Source organism: Mustela nivalis (genome assembly GCF_964662115.1).
Source record: "Mustela nivalis genome assembly, chromosome: 11".
Classification (NCBI taxonomy): Eukaryota; Metazoa; Chordata; class Mammalia; order Carnivora; family Mustelidae; genus Mustela; species Mustela nivalis.
In genome coordinates, this window is record NC_139030.1 from 77,953,908 (window position 1) to 77,974,720 (window position 20,813).

The 20,813-nt window shown below is 38.3% G+C and overlaps 1 protein-coding gene across 6 annotated transcripts in view; it reads left to right on the top strand.

Annotated features, from left to right (window-relative positions):
• Positions 1-10,779: 10,779 nt before the first annotated feature.
• The window catches only part of SPHKAP (SPHK1 interactor, AKAP domain containing), a 168,826-nt gene continuing 158,792 nt past the window's right edge, over positions 10,780-20,813 (top strand). For 3 of the 6 annotated variants that reach the window (XM_082689969.1, XM_082689970.1, XM_082689974.1), the window contains exon 1: positions 10,780-11,351. In XM_082689969.1, the coding sequence (XP_082546095.1) occupies positions 11,324-11,351 (28 nt within the window). In that variant the 5' untranslated portion in view covers positions 10,780-11,323. Of the gene's footprint in view, positions 11,352-11,432; positions 11,677-20,813 lie in introns of those variants that run through there. The other 3 variants (XM_082689971.1, XM_082689972.1, XM_082689973.1) reach the window with 2 other exon arrangements.

Consider the following 20,813-nt stretch of genomic DNA (forward strand, 5'->3'; position numbering starts at 1 on the left):
CTCACAGAACTTCTAGGAATACAAGAGTCTGGCCTCCTAGGCATTGTGAAGATACTTCAATCAAATAGGGCAATACAACCTGTTCTATTTAACAGCTTCTTAAACAACTTACCATCAGAACACAGGATTAGTGAACTTCTGTTGGTACTCTTACTACAGGTCCCACAAATGTTATGGGTGTACCTGGGTGAAAGGGCACTTTCCTCGTGTCCTTCAGCATTTTAGACATGGAGGGGGAAGATCTCCTGGCTTCTAATTTCTTGTTTCTTTTTCTGTGCTTTTCCTACAACACCATGCACTCTCCCACAATTCACTTCATCTATTTTCAACATCAGTAGAAAAGTATTATTGAATTTCAGTAAAGATTCATACAGACTTCAGACATTAGAATCACCCCCAGAAACTTCTATAAAATGCTGATGGCTGGGCACCATGTCCAAAGATTCTAATTTAGTGCATCCTCATGGGGCTTAAGTTTTGATATACAGACAGGAGGAAAGCACACTAACTCAAAGATCATGGTTTAACCATGTTCAAGACCAATCTTCTATAGGTGTAAGTTAATGTGTTCAGGTATTTACTGACAAAGTGGAAAGTGGATTGAGAGTTGTCTTGTTGAGTTTATCAATATCACCAATGCTGTTGCAGACATAAGGGAGGGATACTAAGAGGCTACCAAAAAGAGTTGCCATAGATGGGTCCTCTGGGTACTTCTTCCCATTTCATTGCTATTCCTGAGTTCATTATTGACCCTTGATTTCCAGACTCCTTAAGCAGCTGAACAAATTTTATATCCCACTTCTCCTCTTCTATACTTATAGCTTGCAAGCTAAGTGGGTCTTCCCTTAATGCCAATGGAGGCAGATCTTGGTCATTGTCAAGCATTCAGGAATCATGCAGGTCCTACACAATATTCTTAAAATTCTATGACTACCATTGAATCTTAGATATGAAACTTCTGAGTTCTTACATTCTAGCTTCTCAGACTTGTTCCAGAAATCTGAACCAAACCAAATGATTTCTGACTCTGTTTTAAGACCAGATTAAAAGTACAGTACCTGGCACCACACCCACACCCTCAGGAGCTCAAATTCTGATGGCCACCATCCAGAACCATATGCCTAATGACACCTCCCTCTTCCTGCTACCATAATTGTTAGAAGCCGACATTTTGGAGAGCAGTGCCACAGGCACCAGTGTTGAGAAGCCTGGCGAAGCTAAGAAATTGAAAAGGAAAATTTTAGTCAAACTAATGTTTTGGAGAGTTCCATGATGCCATATTCTCCATCTGCTTTTTCTTTTAAATCTAAATTTCTCAACTGTTTATGTTAACATGATACATAAAAAGTTAGAAACAACCTCCGTTAATTTTTTTGAAACATCATGGCTTAGTTGTTTTGCAGTGTACTATAATCATTGCAATTGCAAAACACAAGGATGTTCTCCTATGTTTTGTAAATTAAGTCTCTGAGTCTCAGGGGGTGCCTGGGTGGCCCAGTCAGTTAAGCATCTGGTCATGATCCTAGGGTCTTGGAATAGAGTCCTGCATGGGGTTCCTTGCCTAGCAGAGAGCCTGCTTTTCCCTCTTCCTCTGCCTGCTGCTCCTTCTTCTTGTGCTCTCTCTTTCTCTGTCAAATAAAAAAAAAAAAAAACACATATTTTTAAAAAAAGACTCTGAGGCTCAGTAATCAAGAAAATTTTAGGACTTTGAATGTACACAGATATTTTTCTTCTTTCCTAACAAGTACTATACCTTAATGTGTGACGTATAAATTACAGACTGAACCACTTCTCTGCAACAGCCATTTCTTCCTTGATACTTTAATTTTTTTCCTTATTTTTAAATGGAGAAATATATTATCATGCCTGTCACGTATCTTGGAAGAAAACCTCAATGTTTTCAGTGGTGGGTACAGTCAGTACAGATAGTTATGAGGACATGAAGAAACTCACAGGATAGGGGAAGGAAGGGGAGAGGGAAATATTATGTTGCTTACTTCTTGGATTTGGCTTTGCCTTTGTACCCAACCTGAGAATGAATTGCGAAGTACAAGCTTTAGCGGGCCAAATCCTACATAGGGTAGAGGGAAAGCCAGCACAATGCAGAAAGTATGCTCCTAGATTCAGGAGCAATTTCAGTAACTGTTTCTTCTGCCTGTTGGCTGAGATCTTTCCCCTAGATCTCTGCATGTTTAGCTCTTCCTGGCCTGGTATAAACTTAAATGTTCCCTTTTAAGAAATATGTTCCCCAACCCTTCAATCCAAAGTTACCTTGTTGTACATAATGTATAGTGTGCCTTGTCATCTAAAAATCTCATTTTGTCTGCTCCCTCTCTCAGAATAGAAACTCCATGGGAGCAAACAGGAGTCTTGCTGTGCTGGTTTAGCTTGATGATGCCTATCACCTACAATTGTACCTGGGTCACAGGGCCTGCTCATTGGTATTTATCAAATGATGAGAGTGTGAAGAGTCAGAGGAGAGGAGTGAAAGGAAGTTAACAGGTACAAGTCTGTAATAGAAAGTGTGGGACCAGAGACAACGTGGGGATTCTTGTAATAGTAGATTGTGTTTAAGAAACAAAGATAATGGCATGTCACTGCATTTGAGGTGCATTTTCCTGCTTCCCGCTTAGGCCCAGCAGAACAACTGATTGTGGTCGGCAGACTGGCAGCCCCTCAAATTCATTCGTGCCCCAGTCCCCAAAATGCCTGTGGTTATGTTAGCTTATATTGGGCAAAGCAACCTGACAGATGTGATGAGCTTGAAGACTGAGTTGAGGAAATTATCCTGGATTATCCAGGTGGCCCAGTCTAATGGTGTGAGTCCTTGAAAGTGACCAGAAGCGTATGTCAGAGACATAACATATAAGAAGGATGTGACTCACTAGCACTGGCTTTAAGATAGAGGGAGAGAGCCATGATCCATGAAATATGGTAGCCTCTAGAATTGGGAATAGCCTTGGGTTTGCAGCCAGAAGAGAAAGGGGCACATTGGCCCCATAACAGTAAAGAACTGAATTGTACCAACAACCTGAATGGCCAGGAAATAGATTCTCCCCCAGAACCTCCAGGACAGAATGAAGCCTGCAGACACTTCAATTTTAGCCTAATGAGACTGTAACTAATTTCTAACTGCTATTACTGTAAGATAATATCTTTTTTGTTATTTTAGGCTGCTAAGTGTGTAGTAATTTGTTATAGCTGCAGTAAAAACTCATCACAGAAGCCCTAGATCAGAAAAACAGAGTAGAGTGGAATGCAAGTAAAATCAGTGTAAGGTGTGGTGATGGTGAATGCACACTTGAGCCCTCACTTTGCATGCCTAATGAGTCTTGTGATCTTTGGTTCTAGATACAGTGAAACTGATCTTTCAGAGACCTGCTCCAACAAAATAGTCCAAAATCATTTTATTCAAAACCTACTGTAAAGTATTAAAAGCCTTTAAAAAGTATCCCAGAATGTTTCCTTAGTGGCAAAGTCATGATAGTGCATCTCTATTCCACTGTGGCTAAGATGGCTTTGTATCAGGTATCAGTCTCTCTTTCCTTCCCTCTCTCTCACTTCCCCTCTCTTCCTCCTTTCCTCCTTTTTTTTTTTTTTTTTTGTCTCTACTTATCCCTAATTGCCATTGATTATGGACACTTAGAAGGCAATCATTTTCTTTCTTTAGTGGAGACAGTATAATCTTGAGAAAAATTTCTAAATTTGTCTATAGGTTCTATACTAATTACCCTATGGAATATACCAGATGATAATATTAAAACAATTTTTTCTTTTTCTTTTTTAAACTAAACTTTTTTTTTCATTTTTTGTCTAATTATCATTTCACATGCAGTTGTAAAAAAGAAAAGAGAGTTAGCCTATATACTCTTTGCCAGATTGTTTGTTCACACCTTTACACCTTCTAGAGCTTCTTGGGTGAAGTCAGAAACCAGCCCCCAAATACACAGAAAAAAGAGACACTGAGGCAAGTAGCAGACCATTCCAAATTGGTAGATGGTAGGTTTAATAAGCAAAGGAGCTTACTTACAAAGCTTATCTTGCATGGCTGCAAAGTGAGTAACTATACAAACTGGTCTCCAGAATCCTAAAAGTTTATATTGAGGTCTTAATGGGGTCCAGGCACATATCTGTCCAGTTGGCCTCAACAACACATAATCTCAAGGCTAGGTCTCCAGGGCACCTTCTAGCACAAGGAAGACAAAGTGCCATGTACATCTAAAGGATATGGAGGGAATGGGAGCTTCCGATTGCCTGGGTCCAGTTGGCAGGTCAACCAACAGACAGAAGCTCTCCATGACTTCCTCCATCACCAATTTACCCAAATGATAACATGTTGCAAAATCTAGCATGCAATATCACAACTAAGATACTGACATATGTACAGGCAAGATCCACAATATTTCCATAACCACAAGGATCTCTCACATTGTCATTTTATATGTACACCCACTTCCTTCCTGCTCCCAGACCCTCTCTGGCAACTGCTTTGTTTTTCTATAATTTTGTTATTTCAAGTATTTCAAGTATTTCACTGAGTGCAGAGCCTGATGCAGTGCCTGATCCTAGGACCCTGAGATCAGGACCTAAGCTTAAAGCAGAAGCCTAACCAACCGGTATCTCTGCTTGTTAGTTTGTTTGTTTATAGTTGACTTTTAGGAGGTTTTAAAAATATATTCTAGGTACTAATCATTTGTCAGATATCTGTCTTGCAAATATTTTCTCCCAATGTGGAGCTTGTCTGCATTCTCTTACCAGGGTTTTCTCAGAGCAAAAGATTTTAAATTCAATGTGATTTTTCAAATTTTCTCTTTATCGATTGCGCTTTGCCAAGTCTAACTTCTGCCTAACCATAGATCCCAAATATTTAGTCCTGTTTTGCACTAAAAGTGTTATTGTTTTATATTTTACGTGTCAGTCTGGGATTCATTATAGGTTAATTTTTGTATATGGTGTAAGACCTAGTCAAGGTCCGTTCTTTTTTAACATAGGAATGTCCAATTTTTCCAGCACTATTTGTTAAAAAGGCTGTCTTTCCTCCATTAAATTCTTTTGCAAATTTGTTAAAAATCAGTGCACATACTTATGTGGGTGTATTTCTGGTTTCTCTATTCTGTTCCATTGATCTATCCTTTCTTTCCCCCATACAAACACAGCTTTAATTAGAGTAACAACATGTTAAGTCTTGAATTCAAGTAGATTTATTTTTACTAAAAACAATTTAAGCCATCCCAGTTCCTTTGCCTTTCTTTGTAAGATTTTACAATAATCTTGGGACGCCTGGGTGGCTCAGTTGGTTAAGCAGCTGCCTTCGGCTCAGGTCATGATCCCAGCATCCTGGGATCGAGTCCCACATCGGGCTCCTTGCTCAGCCAGGAGCCTGCTTCTCCGTCTGACTCTGCCTTCCACTCTGTCTGCCTGTGCTCGCTCTCGCTCGCTCTGACAAATAAATAAAATCTTTAAAAAAAAAAAAAAAGATTTTACAATAATCTTGTCTATATTTGTCTGTATATACAAAAAAAAAATACAAAAACAAACAAAAAAACCCCACAAAAAACTAGCTGAGATTTTTAAAAGAACGGTGTTAAACCTGAATACAAATTTGGGGAGAACTGACATTTTTACCATGTTGAAACTTCTAATTCAAGAGCACAGTATGTGTCTTAATTTATTTATAGTTTCTTTGATTTCTCTTTTCAGTATTTTGAATTTTCAGCTGTAAGAGCTGTATATGTTTTATTAGATTCATAGCTAAGTGTTCCATTTCTTGTGTAAATTTAAATGGCATTGCATTTTTAATTTTGATGTTTAGGTTCTCATTACCAGTATATAGAAATAGATTTCTGCATGTTGACCTTGTATTTTGCAATCCAGAAATTTTTAAGCTCTTGGCTCTGCAGAGCCAATTACATATTCTGAAGGCAGGAGCACTTTTATTTCTTCCTTTCCGTTGTGTATGCTTTTATTTCCTTTTTATGCCTACAACACTGGCCAGAACTTCCAGCATGTATAGTGGAATAGAGCTCATCACACCTGTCAGGTTGCTTTGCCCAATGTAAGCTAACATAGTTGCAGGCATTTTGGGGACTAGGGAATGAATGAATTTGAGGGGCTCTCAGTCTGCCTTTGAAAAGCTTACCTTGTTTCTAGCCCTAAGAGAAATGATTTAGTCTTTCACTATATATATAAGTACAATGTTAGCTCTAGGGTTTTGGTAGATGTTTTTAATCAAGTTGAAGAAGTCCCTATTTTTCTGAGTTTTCCTTATCATAAATGGTTGTTCAATTTTATTTGATACTTTTTCTGCACTCATTGAGCTGATCTTTTTTTTTATTTATTTAATTGGTTAACATGGCAGTTTATATTGGTTTTCAAATACTGAACTACCCTTGGATCCCTGAAATAAACCCCAGTTGGTCATGGGTGTGTTATTTTGGTAAGGATTTTTGAATCTATATTCATGAATAATGCGTACATAGTCTTTTTTTCTTTTAAGACTTTATTTATTTATTCGACAGGGATATCACAAGTAGGCAGAGAGGCAGGCAGAGAGAGGAGGAAGCAGGCTCCCCACTGAGCAGAGAGCCTGATGTGGGCGTGATCTTTGGACCCTGGGATCATGACCTGAGCCAAAGGCAGAGGCTTTAACCCATTGAGCCTTCCAGGTGCCCTCATAGTTTTCTTTTCATTTCTCTAGTTTTGCTATCAAAGAATATGGACCTCAATAAATAAGTTGGAGGAGTGTCTGGTTATGTTACCTCAGTTGGTTAAGGTTACAACTCTTGGTCTCAGCTCCACTCTTGATTTCACCTCAGGTGTTGATCTCAGGGTTGAGAATTCAAACACTATGTTGGATTCCATGCTGGGTGGGAGCATACTTAAAACAAATAAATGAATAAATAAATAAATAAATGAATAAATACATAAATACATAAATATTCACTTCTCTTCTATTTTTTGGAAGAGACTGCATTGAACTGGTATTAATTTTTTCTCTAAGTAATCACAGTATTCTCCAGAATTTTCCAGTGAAACCATCTGGGTCTGGAGAATGTTTTAGGAAGGGTTTTCTTCCATTGCATATGTCCTTAATAGTTATAAAGCTCTTCAAATGATTTGTTTCATTTGGTCACTTCATATGGTGTCTAAGTTTCTTAGGGCTTCTATAACAAAATGCCACTCACTGAGTGGCTTTGAACAGAAATTTATTGTCACAGAGTTCCAGAAGCTAGACCTCCAAAATTGAGATGTTGGAAGAGTCCCTCTGAAACTTGTCAGAGAAGGATCCTTTCTTGGTCTTTCTAGTTTCTGATAGTGCCTTTCGGTCCTTTGCTTACGGAAATGTATTTCCAATCTCTGCTTCCCTCATCACGCAGCTTTCTCCCTGTGTCTCTTCATATCATCTTCACTCCGTGTGTGTGTGTCCAAATTTCCCATTTTTATAAGGACATCTGTCATATTGGATTAGGGCCCACCCCAGTGACCTCATCTTAACTTGCTTAAATCTACAATGGCTCTGTTTCCCAATGTATTCACATTCTGAAGTAGTGAGGATTAGGAATTCAACACTTCTTTTTTTTTTTTTTTTTTTTTTTCTGAGATCACAATTCAAGACATAAGAAATATTTTGTATTTTTCAAGGAATTGCACCTTTTCATCTGAGGTGTCAAATTTATGTGTACAGAGTTGTTCATAGTATTCTCTTACTTACCTTTTGATGACTGAAGGATCTGTGGTGAAACCCCCTATTTAATGACTAATTTCGTGATTTGTACCTTCTTGGCTTTTTGTTCATCTTGATAAAAGTTGGCCAATTTCACTGACCTTTTTAGAGGCATATTTGTTTCACTCAATTTTTGTTTTTCTGTTAGAATTTCATTAATTTCTGCTTCTGTCTTTATTATTTCCACCCTTGTCTTTTGGTTTTTTATCAAGGTTTATTCTGTTCTTCTTTTTGCTAAGTGCTTGAGGTGGGACCTTAGATTATTGATTTGGGAGTTTTTCACTTTCTAGTATGTACATTTAATTTGATAAATTTCCTCATCTGGCTAGTTATGTCCCACATATTGTGATAATGTTATATTTTCAACTTCATCGAATTCATTGTGTTTTAAATTTTTTTTGAGACTTCTTCTTTGACCCATGGATTATTTATAATTGTGTTATTTAGTTTATAGGTTTGGAGTATCTTTCTTTTATTTTTATGTTCTTGGTTTCTCTTCTATTGCAGATGGGGAACACATTGGATATGATTTCAATTCTTTTAAATTTGTTGATGTTTGCTTTGTGCTCCAGGTTATAGTCTATGCTAGCATCGGTTCCATAGATTCTTAAAAAAATATATGTATTCTACCATTTTTAGGTGCAATGTTCTGTAAGTTCCATCAGATCCTATTGGTTTATGATGCCATTAAGTCCTTCTATATCCTTGGTGATTTTCTGTCTAGCTTATCAATTGTTAAGAAAGAGTGGTTGAAGTCTGCAACTGTAATTGAGGATTTGCCTGTTTCTCCATTCTGTTCTACTAGTTTGTTACTTCACATGTTTTACAGGTCTGTTGTTTGGCATGTACATATTTAGGGTTGCTATGCCTTCTTGTGGGTTAAACTTTTTTATCCCTATATAATCTCCCTCTCTTTCTCTGGCAATTTTCTTTGTTCTAATGTCTACTGTATCTAATGTTAATAGGGTCACTAATGCTTTCCCTTGAATAATATTTGCATGGTATATCTTTTTCTACATTTTTACTCTCAACCTTCTTATGTAGTCATATTTGAATTTCTTATAGACATGATATAATTGGGTGAGTTTTTAATCTAGTCTGCCATTTTTTGTCTTTTATTTTTTGTGTTTAGACCTTTTATATTTAATGTAATCATCAATATATTAGGAATTAAAATTGACATTTTATGTTTTTTTGTTTGTTTTCTTTTTTTCTTCTGTTTTCTTTTGTGTGCCTTACTGTGGTTGCTTAGCATTCTTATTATTTTAATTTTATTCATCCAGAATGTTTTGAGCATATCTATTTACATGGCTTTTCTTAATGATTTCTCTATCTATAGCATGATGTATGCATAACTTATAATAGTCTCCTGGTGTTGTCAATTTACCAGTTTGAGTAAAATGTAGAAATCTAAGATCTCATATCTCCCTTTATCTTCTTTCCTTTAAAATATAATTGTCTAAAATGTTTTCTCTACGTTTAGAAACACATCTGACAAGGGTCCTGGGTGGCCCAGTGTGTCAAGCATCTGATTCTTAATTATGGCTCTGGTCAGGATCTCACAGTTGTTGAATCAAACTCCATGTCAGGCTCCATGCTCAAGTGGGGAGTCTACTGGAAATTCTCTCTCTCTCTCTCTCGCTCTGCCCCTCCCTGCCACTTGCACATCTTCTTATTATCGCTCTCTAAAATAAATAAATAATCCTTTATTTTTCTTAAAGAGGCACATCTGACAATGTTTATAATTTTTGTTTTAACTGTCAAATATAATTTGGAAAATTCCAGAAGAGAAAAAATTCTTGTTTATTTACCATATTACTGTTTATTATGTTCTTTCTTCCTGATGTTTTAAGATCCCTTCCTTATAATGTCCTTGGCATTTAGAGAACCCTCTTCAGCCCTGCTTTCAGGGTAAGTCTATTGGTGACTGATTATCTTATTTTTCATTCATCTGAGAATGCTATGATTCATTTTAATTTCGAAGAATATTTTCACTGGATAATGGATATTTTGTTGAGAGTTGTTTTCCTCAGTATTTGTTCTCGGAAGGTGAAACTTCTGACTCTCCACTCTGCCTCCTCTTACACTCCCCCAGTGCAGAATGGAAGCGGCCTCATTACTGCTGTGCTACAGGAAAATACAGGCTTCATTGACACCAAGGCTACAAATGGCTGGCTCCCTACTTAGTCTTCAAGGACACCAGCTAGGCTGGGGGTTGAGGATGCTTCTTTAGAGCCTAGACATAGTAGAATCTGGGTTTCCCACTTGTCTTTTGATGGTTTAGGTAAAGTGGGACTATGGGAATTTTTCTTTGGTGTTCTGACATAGCATAGCCATTACTGTCTATAAATTTTCTGTCTTGTTAGATTATCCTTTTTCTGGTCCTATAGCTAGAAAGAGGAGGTTCTTCCTGTCTGTACCCATTGACATTTCCAGTTTGCCAGCTTCTTCAGCCCCAAGGCTGGGATATGTGTGGCAAAAAGAAAACCCAGGAAGTCACTGTAATGTCAATCCTTGTATCCCAAGGTCCCTAGCTTGCCTGCCTTCTCTGTGTACCTTCTTGTTTTCTCATATTTGTTTTGTAATCTCCAGTTTTTAGTTGCCCAGGAGGAATGGGGCAAAATACAAATACTCCACCTTGCCATTTGTGGGAGTTCTATGGTTTTCTTTTATATAAATATATTACATATATGTTTCATGTAATGAAAAAGGATCAGAGTCAGTAGTACCCTCTTAAGAGTCATTTGCTACGACGAATGTCTTTCTTCTTAAAACAAATGTCATTTTTTTGCTCAAGGAGATACTGAAGCAGGCACTGAGGAATTTTTGTTACAGACCTTCCTCCCAGGGCCTGGGTGCTGGTCTCTGATGGATGGCCACTGTCATGGCTTTTGAGATCTGTGCACACAAGCTTCTAACAAGCAAGGCATAAGTGAGTCACAATTAAGCAAAATGAGTTAGATGAATTGTGAGAACCCGAAACAGGAAAGAGAGTCTACGTAAAAGGAAAATAGTTGGGGGATCAAGGAGAGCATTGCATCGCCAGGAGTTATCAGCCACTAACATTGCAGAAGGTAACAAAAAACTCCCCAGATCTAGAGAAGCAGCCAGAGGACTGGTGCGCGACCAGTGGGGAATATGGACATTGCCAGTAAAGCGTGAATGTGGGAAAGTGGGTGAACAACTTCGGGGTTGAGACCTGTTATACCCTAGAGGTAGAGGGAAGGACACGCTACGGCGGGGCGGGGAGAGAGAAATTCTGTCGGAGTCATCTCTACTGGGCTCCAGGAGAGGCAGGAAAAGCTCCGAGGGAGCCTGCCGCAACCTTGCCTGGGGCTTCAGTGGAGAAGGGCAGGAAGGACTGCGGCTTTGGCCCCGCGCTCCAGCCAGATCTGCGGGGCGACCGGGAGGGGATCCAGCGGTCGCGGCGCGCAGCGCTTCCCGGCCGGGGCGGAGCGTGTCCCTACAGCGGTCCCAGCCTGCGCGCCTCTGTCCCCGCGCGCGCCCGTCCGTGCGCTCCGGGAACCAGATCCTCGCGCCACAGACTTCCGTCCTTCGCCCGCGCTTTCCGCCTCTTCTCTGCGCGCCCATCGACAATGGATGGCAACTCCCTTCTCTCCGTACCCAGGTAAGACCTGCACTCCCCGTTGCCCCACCCAGTGGCCCTCAAACTCCGCGGTGCGCCTCGGATGGCTCTCGAGCTTGCGGGGCATTAGGGTCTACGCTTGGTAGGGTCTGGCCACCCTGGGGACGGGTGACCCCAGTCCACTGCCCCACAGGGCGCGGAGCTGGGTGCGGCCTGCGCGCCGGGGCGGCTCGGGGTTGGGGTACAGCTCCGGCCAGCTTCTGGGGCCGGGCCCGGGGTCTGCTCTCCGCGGCGGGAGCCGGGAACCGCACTTTCCGTGGACGCAGCCTACACGGGTTTCGCGCCTTGAGGGGAGCTCCGCTTCAAGGTAGGGATGAGAATAGGAGGGAGCAAGACTCGGGCAAAGTACCCCCATCCTTATCCATCTGGATCTGAGCGAGTGTCCGCCGTTGCCGGGGTGGCAAGTGGTTGGGGAGAAGAGCAGGGGAGTGGGGTGGTGAAATTGCCCCTAATCCCCGACGACATCTAGGCTGAGCCACATTTGAGACCTGGGACAGCAGGCCGGTCCAGTCCCACCCGTTCCCATATCCTAGACAACTCTGCGCTGGCCGAGCGCGTCCCCTGCCTCCGTCCCAGCCTGAGGTCCACACGGGGTAATTCAGGGACGCCACCTTCGACTCAAGCCAGGTGGGAGCAGCGCGTTTCCCCGGGTTGCGTCTCCTTCTCCCCGCTTTGCCCCGGTTCCGCGCTCCCTCACACTCAGTCCTTTGTGAATTTGAGAAACTGAGATTTTTATATTTCAACCCCCCACAAAACGTTTAGGGGTAAATTGAGGTTGTAGCACCGGTTGTGTTCCCTCAGCTGGGCAGGTGGCTTTTGTGTTCTTTGTGCAGGTAAGAGGATCCACCCAGAGAGCGGGAAATGTTGAAGACCGCTGGGTGCGGGGGTCTGGCTCCTGTCCCACCTCTGCTGGGCGAGGGGCTTCCTGTTGCTCATGCTGTCATCCCTTCCTTCCCCCTTTCCTCAAGCCCCCATCTAGGCAGCTTCCCGCCGAGATCATCAGGCACAGGAAGAAACATTTTTCAGCTCGCTTTCTTGGAGAGCAGCAAAATCCAACATCCGCAGGCTAGGGCACACATGTAGCTGATACTATATTGCCAAGTAGCCAAGATGGGGGTGAGAGTGGAGTGGAGGTGGCAGAGGAGGACGAAACTGCTTTTCAAGCGCGTTGAAGGCTGCCATCTAGAGACTTGAAGTATTTATATTCTGTAATGAAATAGAGCTTTCCCAGCTCCACAGGCAATTTCCTCTTTAAGCATCCCTTCTCTGTGGGGGCAGCAAAGGGTTCTGAAAAGGCCCCTGGTGGTTTCTATGCCTGGCCTGAAGCTGCTCTCCAGTGCAAAATCTCTAACCCTGGGCCAAACATGGTCAAACTACCACGAAGTCTTTCCATTTAGCCCTAATGCCTGATAAGGATAATAAGAATTGCAGGAAGCTTTTTGTTTTGTTTTGATTGTGTGTGTGTGTTGTGTGTGTGTGTGTGTGTGTGTGTGTGTGTGTTTTGGTTTAAAATTAAAAAAAAAAAATACTGTCACTGATTTGTAGGTAAAAGTGTGGGACACTTTGAAAGAAAGCCCACTGGGGCTTTACTTTCTACACCCCCTATTCTACTGCCTAAGATCTTTGGAATTGAAATGGTAAACTGTGATTCCAGCTTTCCCATAGAGACATCCCTCTAAGATAAGAAAGACCTTGCTTGCCTTACACACAGGTTTGCAGATGCCTGTGGTGCCAGTGCCTGAGTAAGGACTATATTCCTATTCAAAAACTGGGACATTTTCTAAAATATTAAAAAATTTCTAAAATATTAAAATTCATTATGCCAATAATTCCTTAAAATTATTTGTATTGCATTTCAGTAAAAATGATTTTATAAAGAGTTGACCAACTGCTATGATATTGCTGTGTCTTGTAGTATTCTATTAAAATATTAATATAGGTTTAATAGCAGCTACAACAAATTGAATTGAAATTTGAATAGTATTGTTTGTTTACCAGAACACATCATATTTCCACAAATCAGTGTAGTAATTCAGCTATTTTATTAACATCTTTTCTTATATAAGACATATTCAGTTAAAGCTTATAGAATAGCTAATTTGATCCTCTATTTCAATGAATACAAGAAACATGATATTTTATTGGAAACCAGAAGCATTGATAAGCAAAAGATAAACTAGAATTACCAAACAGTGTGTGAAACTATTATATTAGTCATACCACTTGTCCAAAGAACTTTGAACTTAAGGAATTGATGACTGGGAAGTTTTACAGGTTTTTTTTTTTTTTTTTTAAGAAACTGGCAATGATCAAGAAAAATCAAGTGGTTGTCCATCAATATTTGTGTTAAATCTGAATATTTTCAGTATCTAATATAATTAAATCAGTGATTATAAATCAGTTTCTCTTAAGAATTATAAAGCAGTTGAAGACATTCTGTTTAACACTTGGGTAGGAAAAACAAAATGATTTATAATACATTGAGTTAATTATAGATTTTTTCATGTGTTGTCTTTTACAGTTTCTTAACATTTTCAGTGAACCAAAGATATAGATGAAATTTTATTCAAGCAGTGTTCTGCAGTGATTGATCTCAAAATTGTTTTTGATTCATACAGTTTAGATACTTGAAGCATTTTTTTAAAAAAGGACTTATTTGTGTTTTAAGCTGTTGTATTATATTACTTCTGTGAAAGCTCCAATTAGTTGTTAATATTTTCATTTTTAAATACACAATAATCTATGTGGATTATAGTAGAGAGTTCTTTCAGTCAAAACTGGAAGGTGTTTCCAGACATGGGTCTGAGCTATGGAAAGACAAAGTGTTCCCATCTTAGTTGCATTATAGATCCAGAAGCCAAGTGTGTCCCAACTACTACTCAAGTTCAAGAAGAAAACATAAAAAAGGGGGAAATTTTTTTAGTTATCTATTTTACAAGAAGTTTATTTGATTTGCTAAGGTCACACAAGTAGCCATTTTGAAAATAAAAGAATATCTAAAGACTCTCACCCAGCGTGTTTTGTTTCTGTAGTTCATGGTGCTACAATACAATAGCTACCCCTGTAAGTCCCAATTATATAGGTAAATCATATAATCATACAAGTGGTATGTATAAAATAAGGTTTATATTTATGAAGTATTAGTTTATTAAATTGTTTGATCATCACATCCTGGTGAGTTAATATGATGGATATAATTATCTCTATTTCTTACTTGAAAAATTTGAAGCAAAAGGAAATTAAATGAGGAAAATAATTACATTTAGAAGGTCACACAACAGTAGCAGAGCTGGGTCATCCACAGAGTTCTCTGGCTTCAGGTGAGGCTTTCTTTCTTGTACTGACTAAAAAATCCACACTTCCTTCCAAAAGAGATTTTGGTGTACAGTTTGGACAAACACTAATATCTTTAGAACACATGGGGGCAGCCTAAAAGCAAGATCATCTTTTAAAATCAACTAATACTGAAAATACTATTTTTGTAAACAGAAATAATTTGTCAACTTTGTCAACTATCTAAGGTTTAATTTGAAATTTAAGAAAGGGGCTGTCTCATTTCCTAAATGACTTACATTTTTATACTTTTTTGTTTTGTTTTGCCTACTGGATTCTATTTTAGTAATTTAGTTTTTATATGACACTTTGAGAAAATTATCAAAGATGAACTTTTGAGAAAACAAGGTATTTTGATAGAGATTTCCTGTGAATTTATTTTAACAAACCTAAGATTAACCTAGCAACATTTCACCGAAATCTCAATCCTTTTCCTCTAAGAATGCTAGTTCTAGGGAAAAAGAAAAAAAAAACTGGATTTCCTTTCTTTTAATGGAGCAAACAACCCAATACTGTAAACTAGACTATGGTCTTCTGTCAACAAGTTTTTATTGAAAGGTTATCTGTTTTCAGATTCATACGAAAGGAAATAGTCAAGAGTATTACACTTCTGTATTCTATTTATCTGAAACTCTCAGAAAAGATGAATCTATCACTCTTAAGAAATAGAGGAAAAGGGACAAATAACAGATAATGTCTTAAGTATAAACCACAACCATTCTCTATCCTGAAAGTCATGCTCTTCAAAAAGCAGCTCTGACTTGACCACATTCTCCAACTCAGAATTCACAAAGAAATGTGGCTTAAGAGGTGCTGTTTCCTACAAAGAAGGAAAGTGGAAATTAGTCCTGGTGCCAAGGACTCTGAGATCTACATTGCCTCAGGGTAACAGGTATCTGAAGAAGAGACAGAGACTCTGAAGACATTCTGGTCTCTCTCTCTATGTGGTTCCTGTGGTAGAATATGTATCTGATACTAAATACTCAATTTTTTAAAATGAACTGTAAAAGCTTATCTGAGTTTCAGATAAATAGAATACAGAAGTGTAATACTCTTGACTATTTCCTTTCGTATGAATCTGAAAACAGATAACCTTTCAATAAAAACTTGTTGAAACTCATTCACAAGGGGTTGGCTTTGTCTGGTACTAGTCATTTTAATGGGGTTTTATTCTGTACATGAGAGTCAACAGCTACAGAGACTTGTAAAGTGAGAAAGAAGAAATAGTGATGTATTTGATGGCAGGAGACCTGGGGTTTAGTCCTGTTCTGAAAGTGATGGCTGTGAGTGTCTCAGCATGTTGCTCGATTCCTCTGTCATCTCTTAGATGTCATAACATATACCCCGAATATTCTGCTCTTCTAGGTCCCTTTTACTTCTAACTTGTACTGCTATAGGCTTTATTGTAGCAGTGTCCTTCGGTTGTGCATGATACGGATGAACATCTCATTCTTCTGAAAGAGACACAAGAAATTAAGGCATTTGAAAGAACAGAAGCATCCAATAGAAAGCCCACTTGTTTTTAATTATTCTGCCATAGGGAGAGGAGCATAATGTTCACAGAAAGTACAATAAAATCTTATTTGTTGTAAAGAACACAGTACAGTATCTCGGTTTTACTACTTAGCAGTTTGCCCATATTGGGGCAAACTGGAAGACTTGAGATAGTGTGTGTGAAGTATAAGGAGCAGTGAACTTTTAGCTGTTTCTGCTTATCATACTTGATAAATTCCTCCAAATTCAACTGTTTCATGATAGATTTTTAAAATCAGTGTTGGGGAATAGCCCACATAACTCAGACATGAAGCACACTTTAGATGACCTTGGAATAGCTACTGCAGCTTCCTCTTGGCTTAACTTTTTCCATCTTTTTTCTCCTAACCTTAGTCTTCATGTTGAAAGTTGTTTCTTATAGATAGGCTTTTGTATCTTACTTTTTAAAAATCCCATCTGATAATCTCTTTCTTTTAATTGGTATGTTTAGACCATTCACATTTATTATGATTCTAGAAAGTCTGGATTAAAATTCACCAACTGACTATTTTCTGTTTGTGTTATCTGTTATTTGTTTCTTTTCTCCTCTTTTCTGCCTTCCACTGGGTTGATAATTTTTTAATGATTCCTTTTATCTTTATTAATTTATTTGTTTATACTTCTTTTCTTAAAAATTTGTGATAACCTTATGGTTTAGAATTTATAGGGGTGTCTGGGTGGATTAATTGGTTAAATGTCCGACTCTTGATTTCTACTTGGGTCTTATCTCAGGGTCATGAGATCAAGCCCCACGCATGGAGTCGGCTTGGGCTCTCTCTCCTCTATCCCTCTCCTCCGTGCTTTCTCTATCACTCTGTAAATTAAATAAATAAGTCTTTAAAAAAAGAATTTATGTATATCATTACTAGCTTTCATTATTTACCTTCAAATTAAAATATACCACTTCATACCCAGTGTAAATCTCCTACAGGTATATATCCAAATTCTCTTCATGCTATTGTCATATATTTTGTTTTTGTGTATGCTGTAAACACTATTTATTGCGATGTTTGCTTTACAAGTAAGCTTTTTCTTAGAGTAATTGGAAATAAGAAAATAATAAATTTCATTTTACCCTCATGTATTCCATTTCTGACACTTTATCTGTGTAGAGCCAAGCTTCTGTAAATAAAACTTCCTTTAACTTCTCCTATAAGAAATGTCTGCTGGCAGTGAATTTTCTATTTTTGTTTGACTGAGAAAGGCTATTTTCCCTTTACTTTTTGAATCATATTGTTTGGACTATAGCTGTCTGTGTTGGCAAGATATTTTTTCTTTCATTGTTTTAAAGCTATCACTCCATTGTCCTTTGGTTTTTATGGTTTGTGCTAAGAAACTGTTTTCATTTTTATTTTTGCTTCTCTCTATGTTACATGACCTTTTTCCCTGCCTGCCTTCAAAATGTTCTCTTAATCTCACAAAACAAACTGAGGGTTGCTGGGGGGAGGGGGTTTGGGAGAAGGGGGTGGGATTATGGACATTGGGGAGGGTATGTGCTTTGGTGAGTGCTGTGAAGTGTGTAAACCTGGTGATTCACAGACCTGTACCCCTGGGGATAAAAATATATGTTCATAAAAAATAAAAACAAACTGTATAAAAAAAAAGATTTACAAAAAAAATGCTCTTTTTAATCTTTTATTTAGAACAATTTAAATGTAATTTGCCAAGGTGTGTATGTGTGTTGTATTTATCCCACATGGTATTCTCTGAGCTTCTTAGGATCTGTGGTTTAGTGTCTGTTATTAACTCTGAAAAGAAAAAATCCATGATCTCTTAATATGTTCCCTACCCTGTTCTTATTCTCTCTTTTTCTTCAAGAATTCCAATTGTGCATATATCAGAATACAGTTCTTAAACACTCACTTCCATTTTTGTTTAGTTAGTTGGTTTTTTATTCTATTTTTTCTCCTTTTGTTTCAGTTTAAGTAATTTGTATTGGCCAGCTTCAAGTTCATTGATTCTTTCCTGAGCTAACTTGATTCTACTGAAGAATTTGTTAGAGGTGTTCTTCATTCCATTAAGTGATTTGCATTTCTAACATGCCCATTTGATTGTTCTTATAGTTTTATGTCTTTACAGAAATTGCCCATGTCAGCTTGCATACAGTGTACTTTTTCCATCAGAGTCATTAAACTAATAATTATTTTGAATTCTTTGTCAGATAGTTTGAACATTGGTGACAGAGTCAAGTCTGGTTCTGTTGGTTGCTTTGTCCCTTGAAAGTGTTTTTTTGTTGTTGTTGTTGTTGTTTTTTTTTTTTAATTTCCTCTTTGCCTTTTAACATGTCTTATAACTTTTATTAAAAGTCTGGTATTATATATAGGGTAATAGAATTTCCTGCAGTGGAAACTGGAAGTCAGTGCAATGATTTTTTCCCATTTTGAAGATGAAGAAAGTTAGGCTTAGAAAAGTTAAATGACTTGTCCAAGATGATACAACTAGTGAGAGACAGAGTCAGAAATTGAACACTGCTTTTTAAATTCCAGTGTTTGAAGGTTTCCAAACTACATCATTGTCCTTTTCTGTTTCCTAATACATGCACCTTCCTACTCTGGAGGCCTCCAAGACACTTATTCATGCCACATGGCTTCATGTATTTCAGGTATTTTTGAACTAAGAAAGTTACTGAGGCATATATATATAATGGTGAATAAGAAATTATTCTTGCTCTCCATGATCATAGTATATAATTTCAACATGCATTTCTTTTGTTAAATGTTTTTGATTCAACTATGGTCCCTAAATCAAAAGCAACTGTGAAGACAGGTGGATGTTGCAAGAGATTTTGACACAACAACGAGAAAGCAGTGGAAACCCAGCACATGACTGCCAATAGAGTCAAGCACATGAATGAAAAAAAGTTTGTATCTGTTCCCAAAGAGGTGTAAGAATCCAGGCGCTGAAAAATCTACCTGCATATCAAGCCACACTCTGTAGGAAATAGAAGAGATGGCATATTAGACCTATGGTTTGAGAGAATTTCTCTCTAAAGAAATAATATGCAGACCAGTGTGCTTCTTTTTATTCCTTTAATTTAAAATACATATTGCATGGCCAAATTATTGAAATAGTTAACGGAACCTCTTAGAGTAGCCATGGTTTTAGAAGTACAAGTTAGTTTAAAAAAATAAAGGTATTATATTAGTTTTTCTATTTTGCTTTAACAAATTGTAAAATTATTGGCTTGGATCAACATAAATTTATTATCTTACAGTTCTCTACATTGGAAGTCTGCTATGGGTCTCACTGGAATAAAATCAGTGTCTTCCCAAGTCTGTATTTTTTTCTGGAGACTTTATGGAGGAATTTGTTTTCTTGCCTTTTCCAACTTTCAAAGGCTGCTTATAACATTTTCTTGATGACACCTTTCCTCCATCTTCAAAGGCAGCAATGGTGGCTTGTGTTCTCACATCACATCTTTCTGGTTTCTGACCTCTTGTTCTGCCTCCCTTTTGCACTTGTAAAAATTATAAAATTGTAAAAATTACATTGGATCCTTCCAGATGATTCAGGATAATCTCCCTACATCAAGGTCAGCTGATTAATAACCTTAATTCCATCTTGAAACTTGATTCTACTTTGCCATATAACAACATATGCACAGGTTCTGGGGATTTGAAAATGGAATCTTTGAGGGTCACAACAGGCGTTAATTTAACTAAAAAATTCATCATGCTAGCTCTGAATTGGCACTTGAGATTATACTAAGAGTACCCTCTCTCTCTCTCTCCCTTTCTCTTTTTCTCTCTCTCCTTTTTTTTCTTAAATAAAAGGGAAAAGTGACAGGATGATTTGTTTCTCCACTGCTATATATGAGTCATTCATTGTAGCTGAACTGACATAATGACCCCAGTTCCTGAAGTTTATTTAAGAACATAAAACCAGGGGGCACCTGGGTGGCTCATTTGATTAAGGATTAGACTCTTGGTTTTGGCTCAGGTCATGATCTCAGGGTGTGAGATAGAGCCCCATGTTAGCTCCATGCTTAGCAGGAAGTCTGTCTGGGATTCTCTCTCTCCCTCTGCCCCTCCCCCTGCTTGTACTGTCTCTCAGAAAAATTTAAAAAATAAAATAAAATCTTTAAAAAAAAAATGACCATGAAAGCAGTTCAGAGTAGAACTGGTGACCTTACAGAATTCACTCTTTGTTGCATCTGTTTGTTGCAATGGTCATTAATGGTTTTCAGCAAATATTTCTAGCTGTGTTCCTAAGCATGGGGTAGGATTCCAGTTGCTCATGTCTTTGGTGCAAGCTATGGCCATATAGCTTGGGCCATATAACTTGCTTGGGCCAATTGTAAGTATGTAGAAGGGACATGTGTCTTTTCCAAATGGAAGTATTAAAGAGGGCATTTATGATTGCTTCATTTCTCCTGCTTTCTGCCAAAGTGAATAACAGATTTCACATAGTGCATGCTCCACCAGCCTGAGTTTTAGAGTGACCACAGCTTGAAGCAGAGCTCTCAGCCAATCCATGATAGATACATAACATGAGCAGGACATAGACCTTTGAGATTTTAATTCTCCAGGATTTTGGAGTTGTTTGAAACTGCAGTAAAACCTAGCATATTTTGCCTGA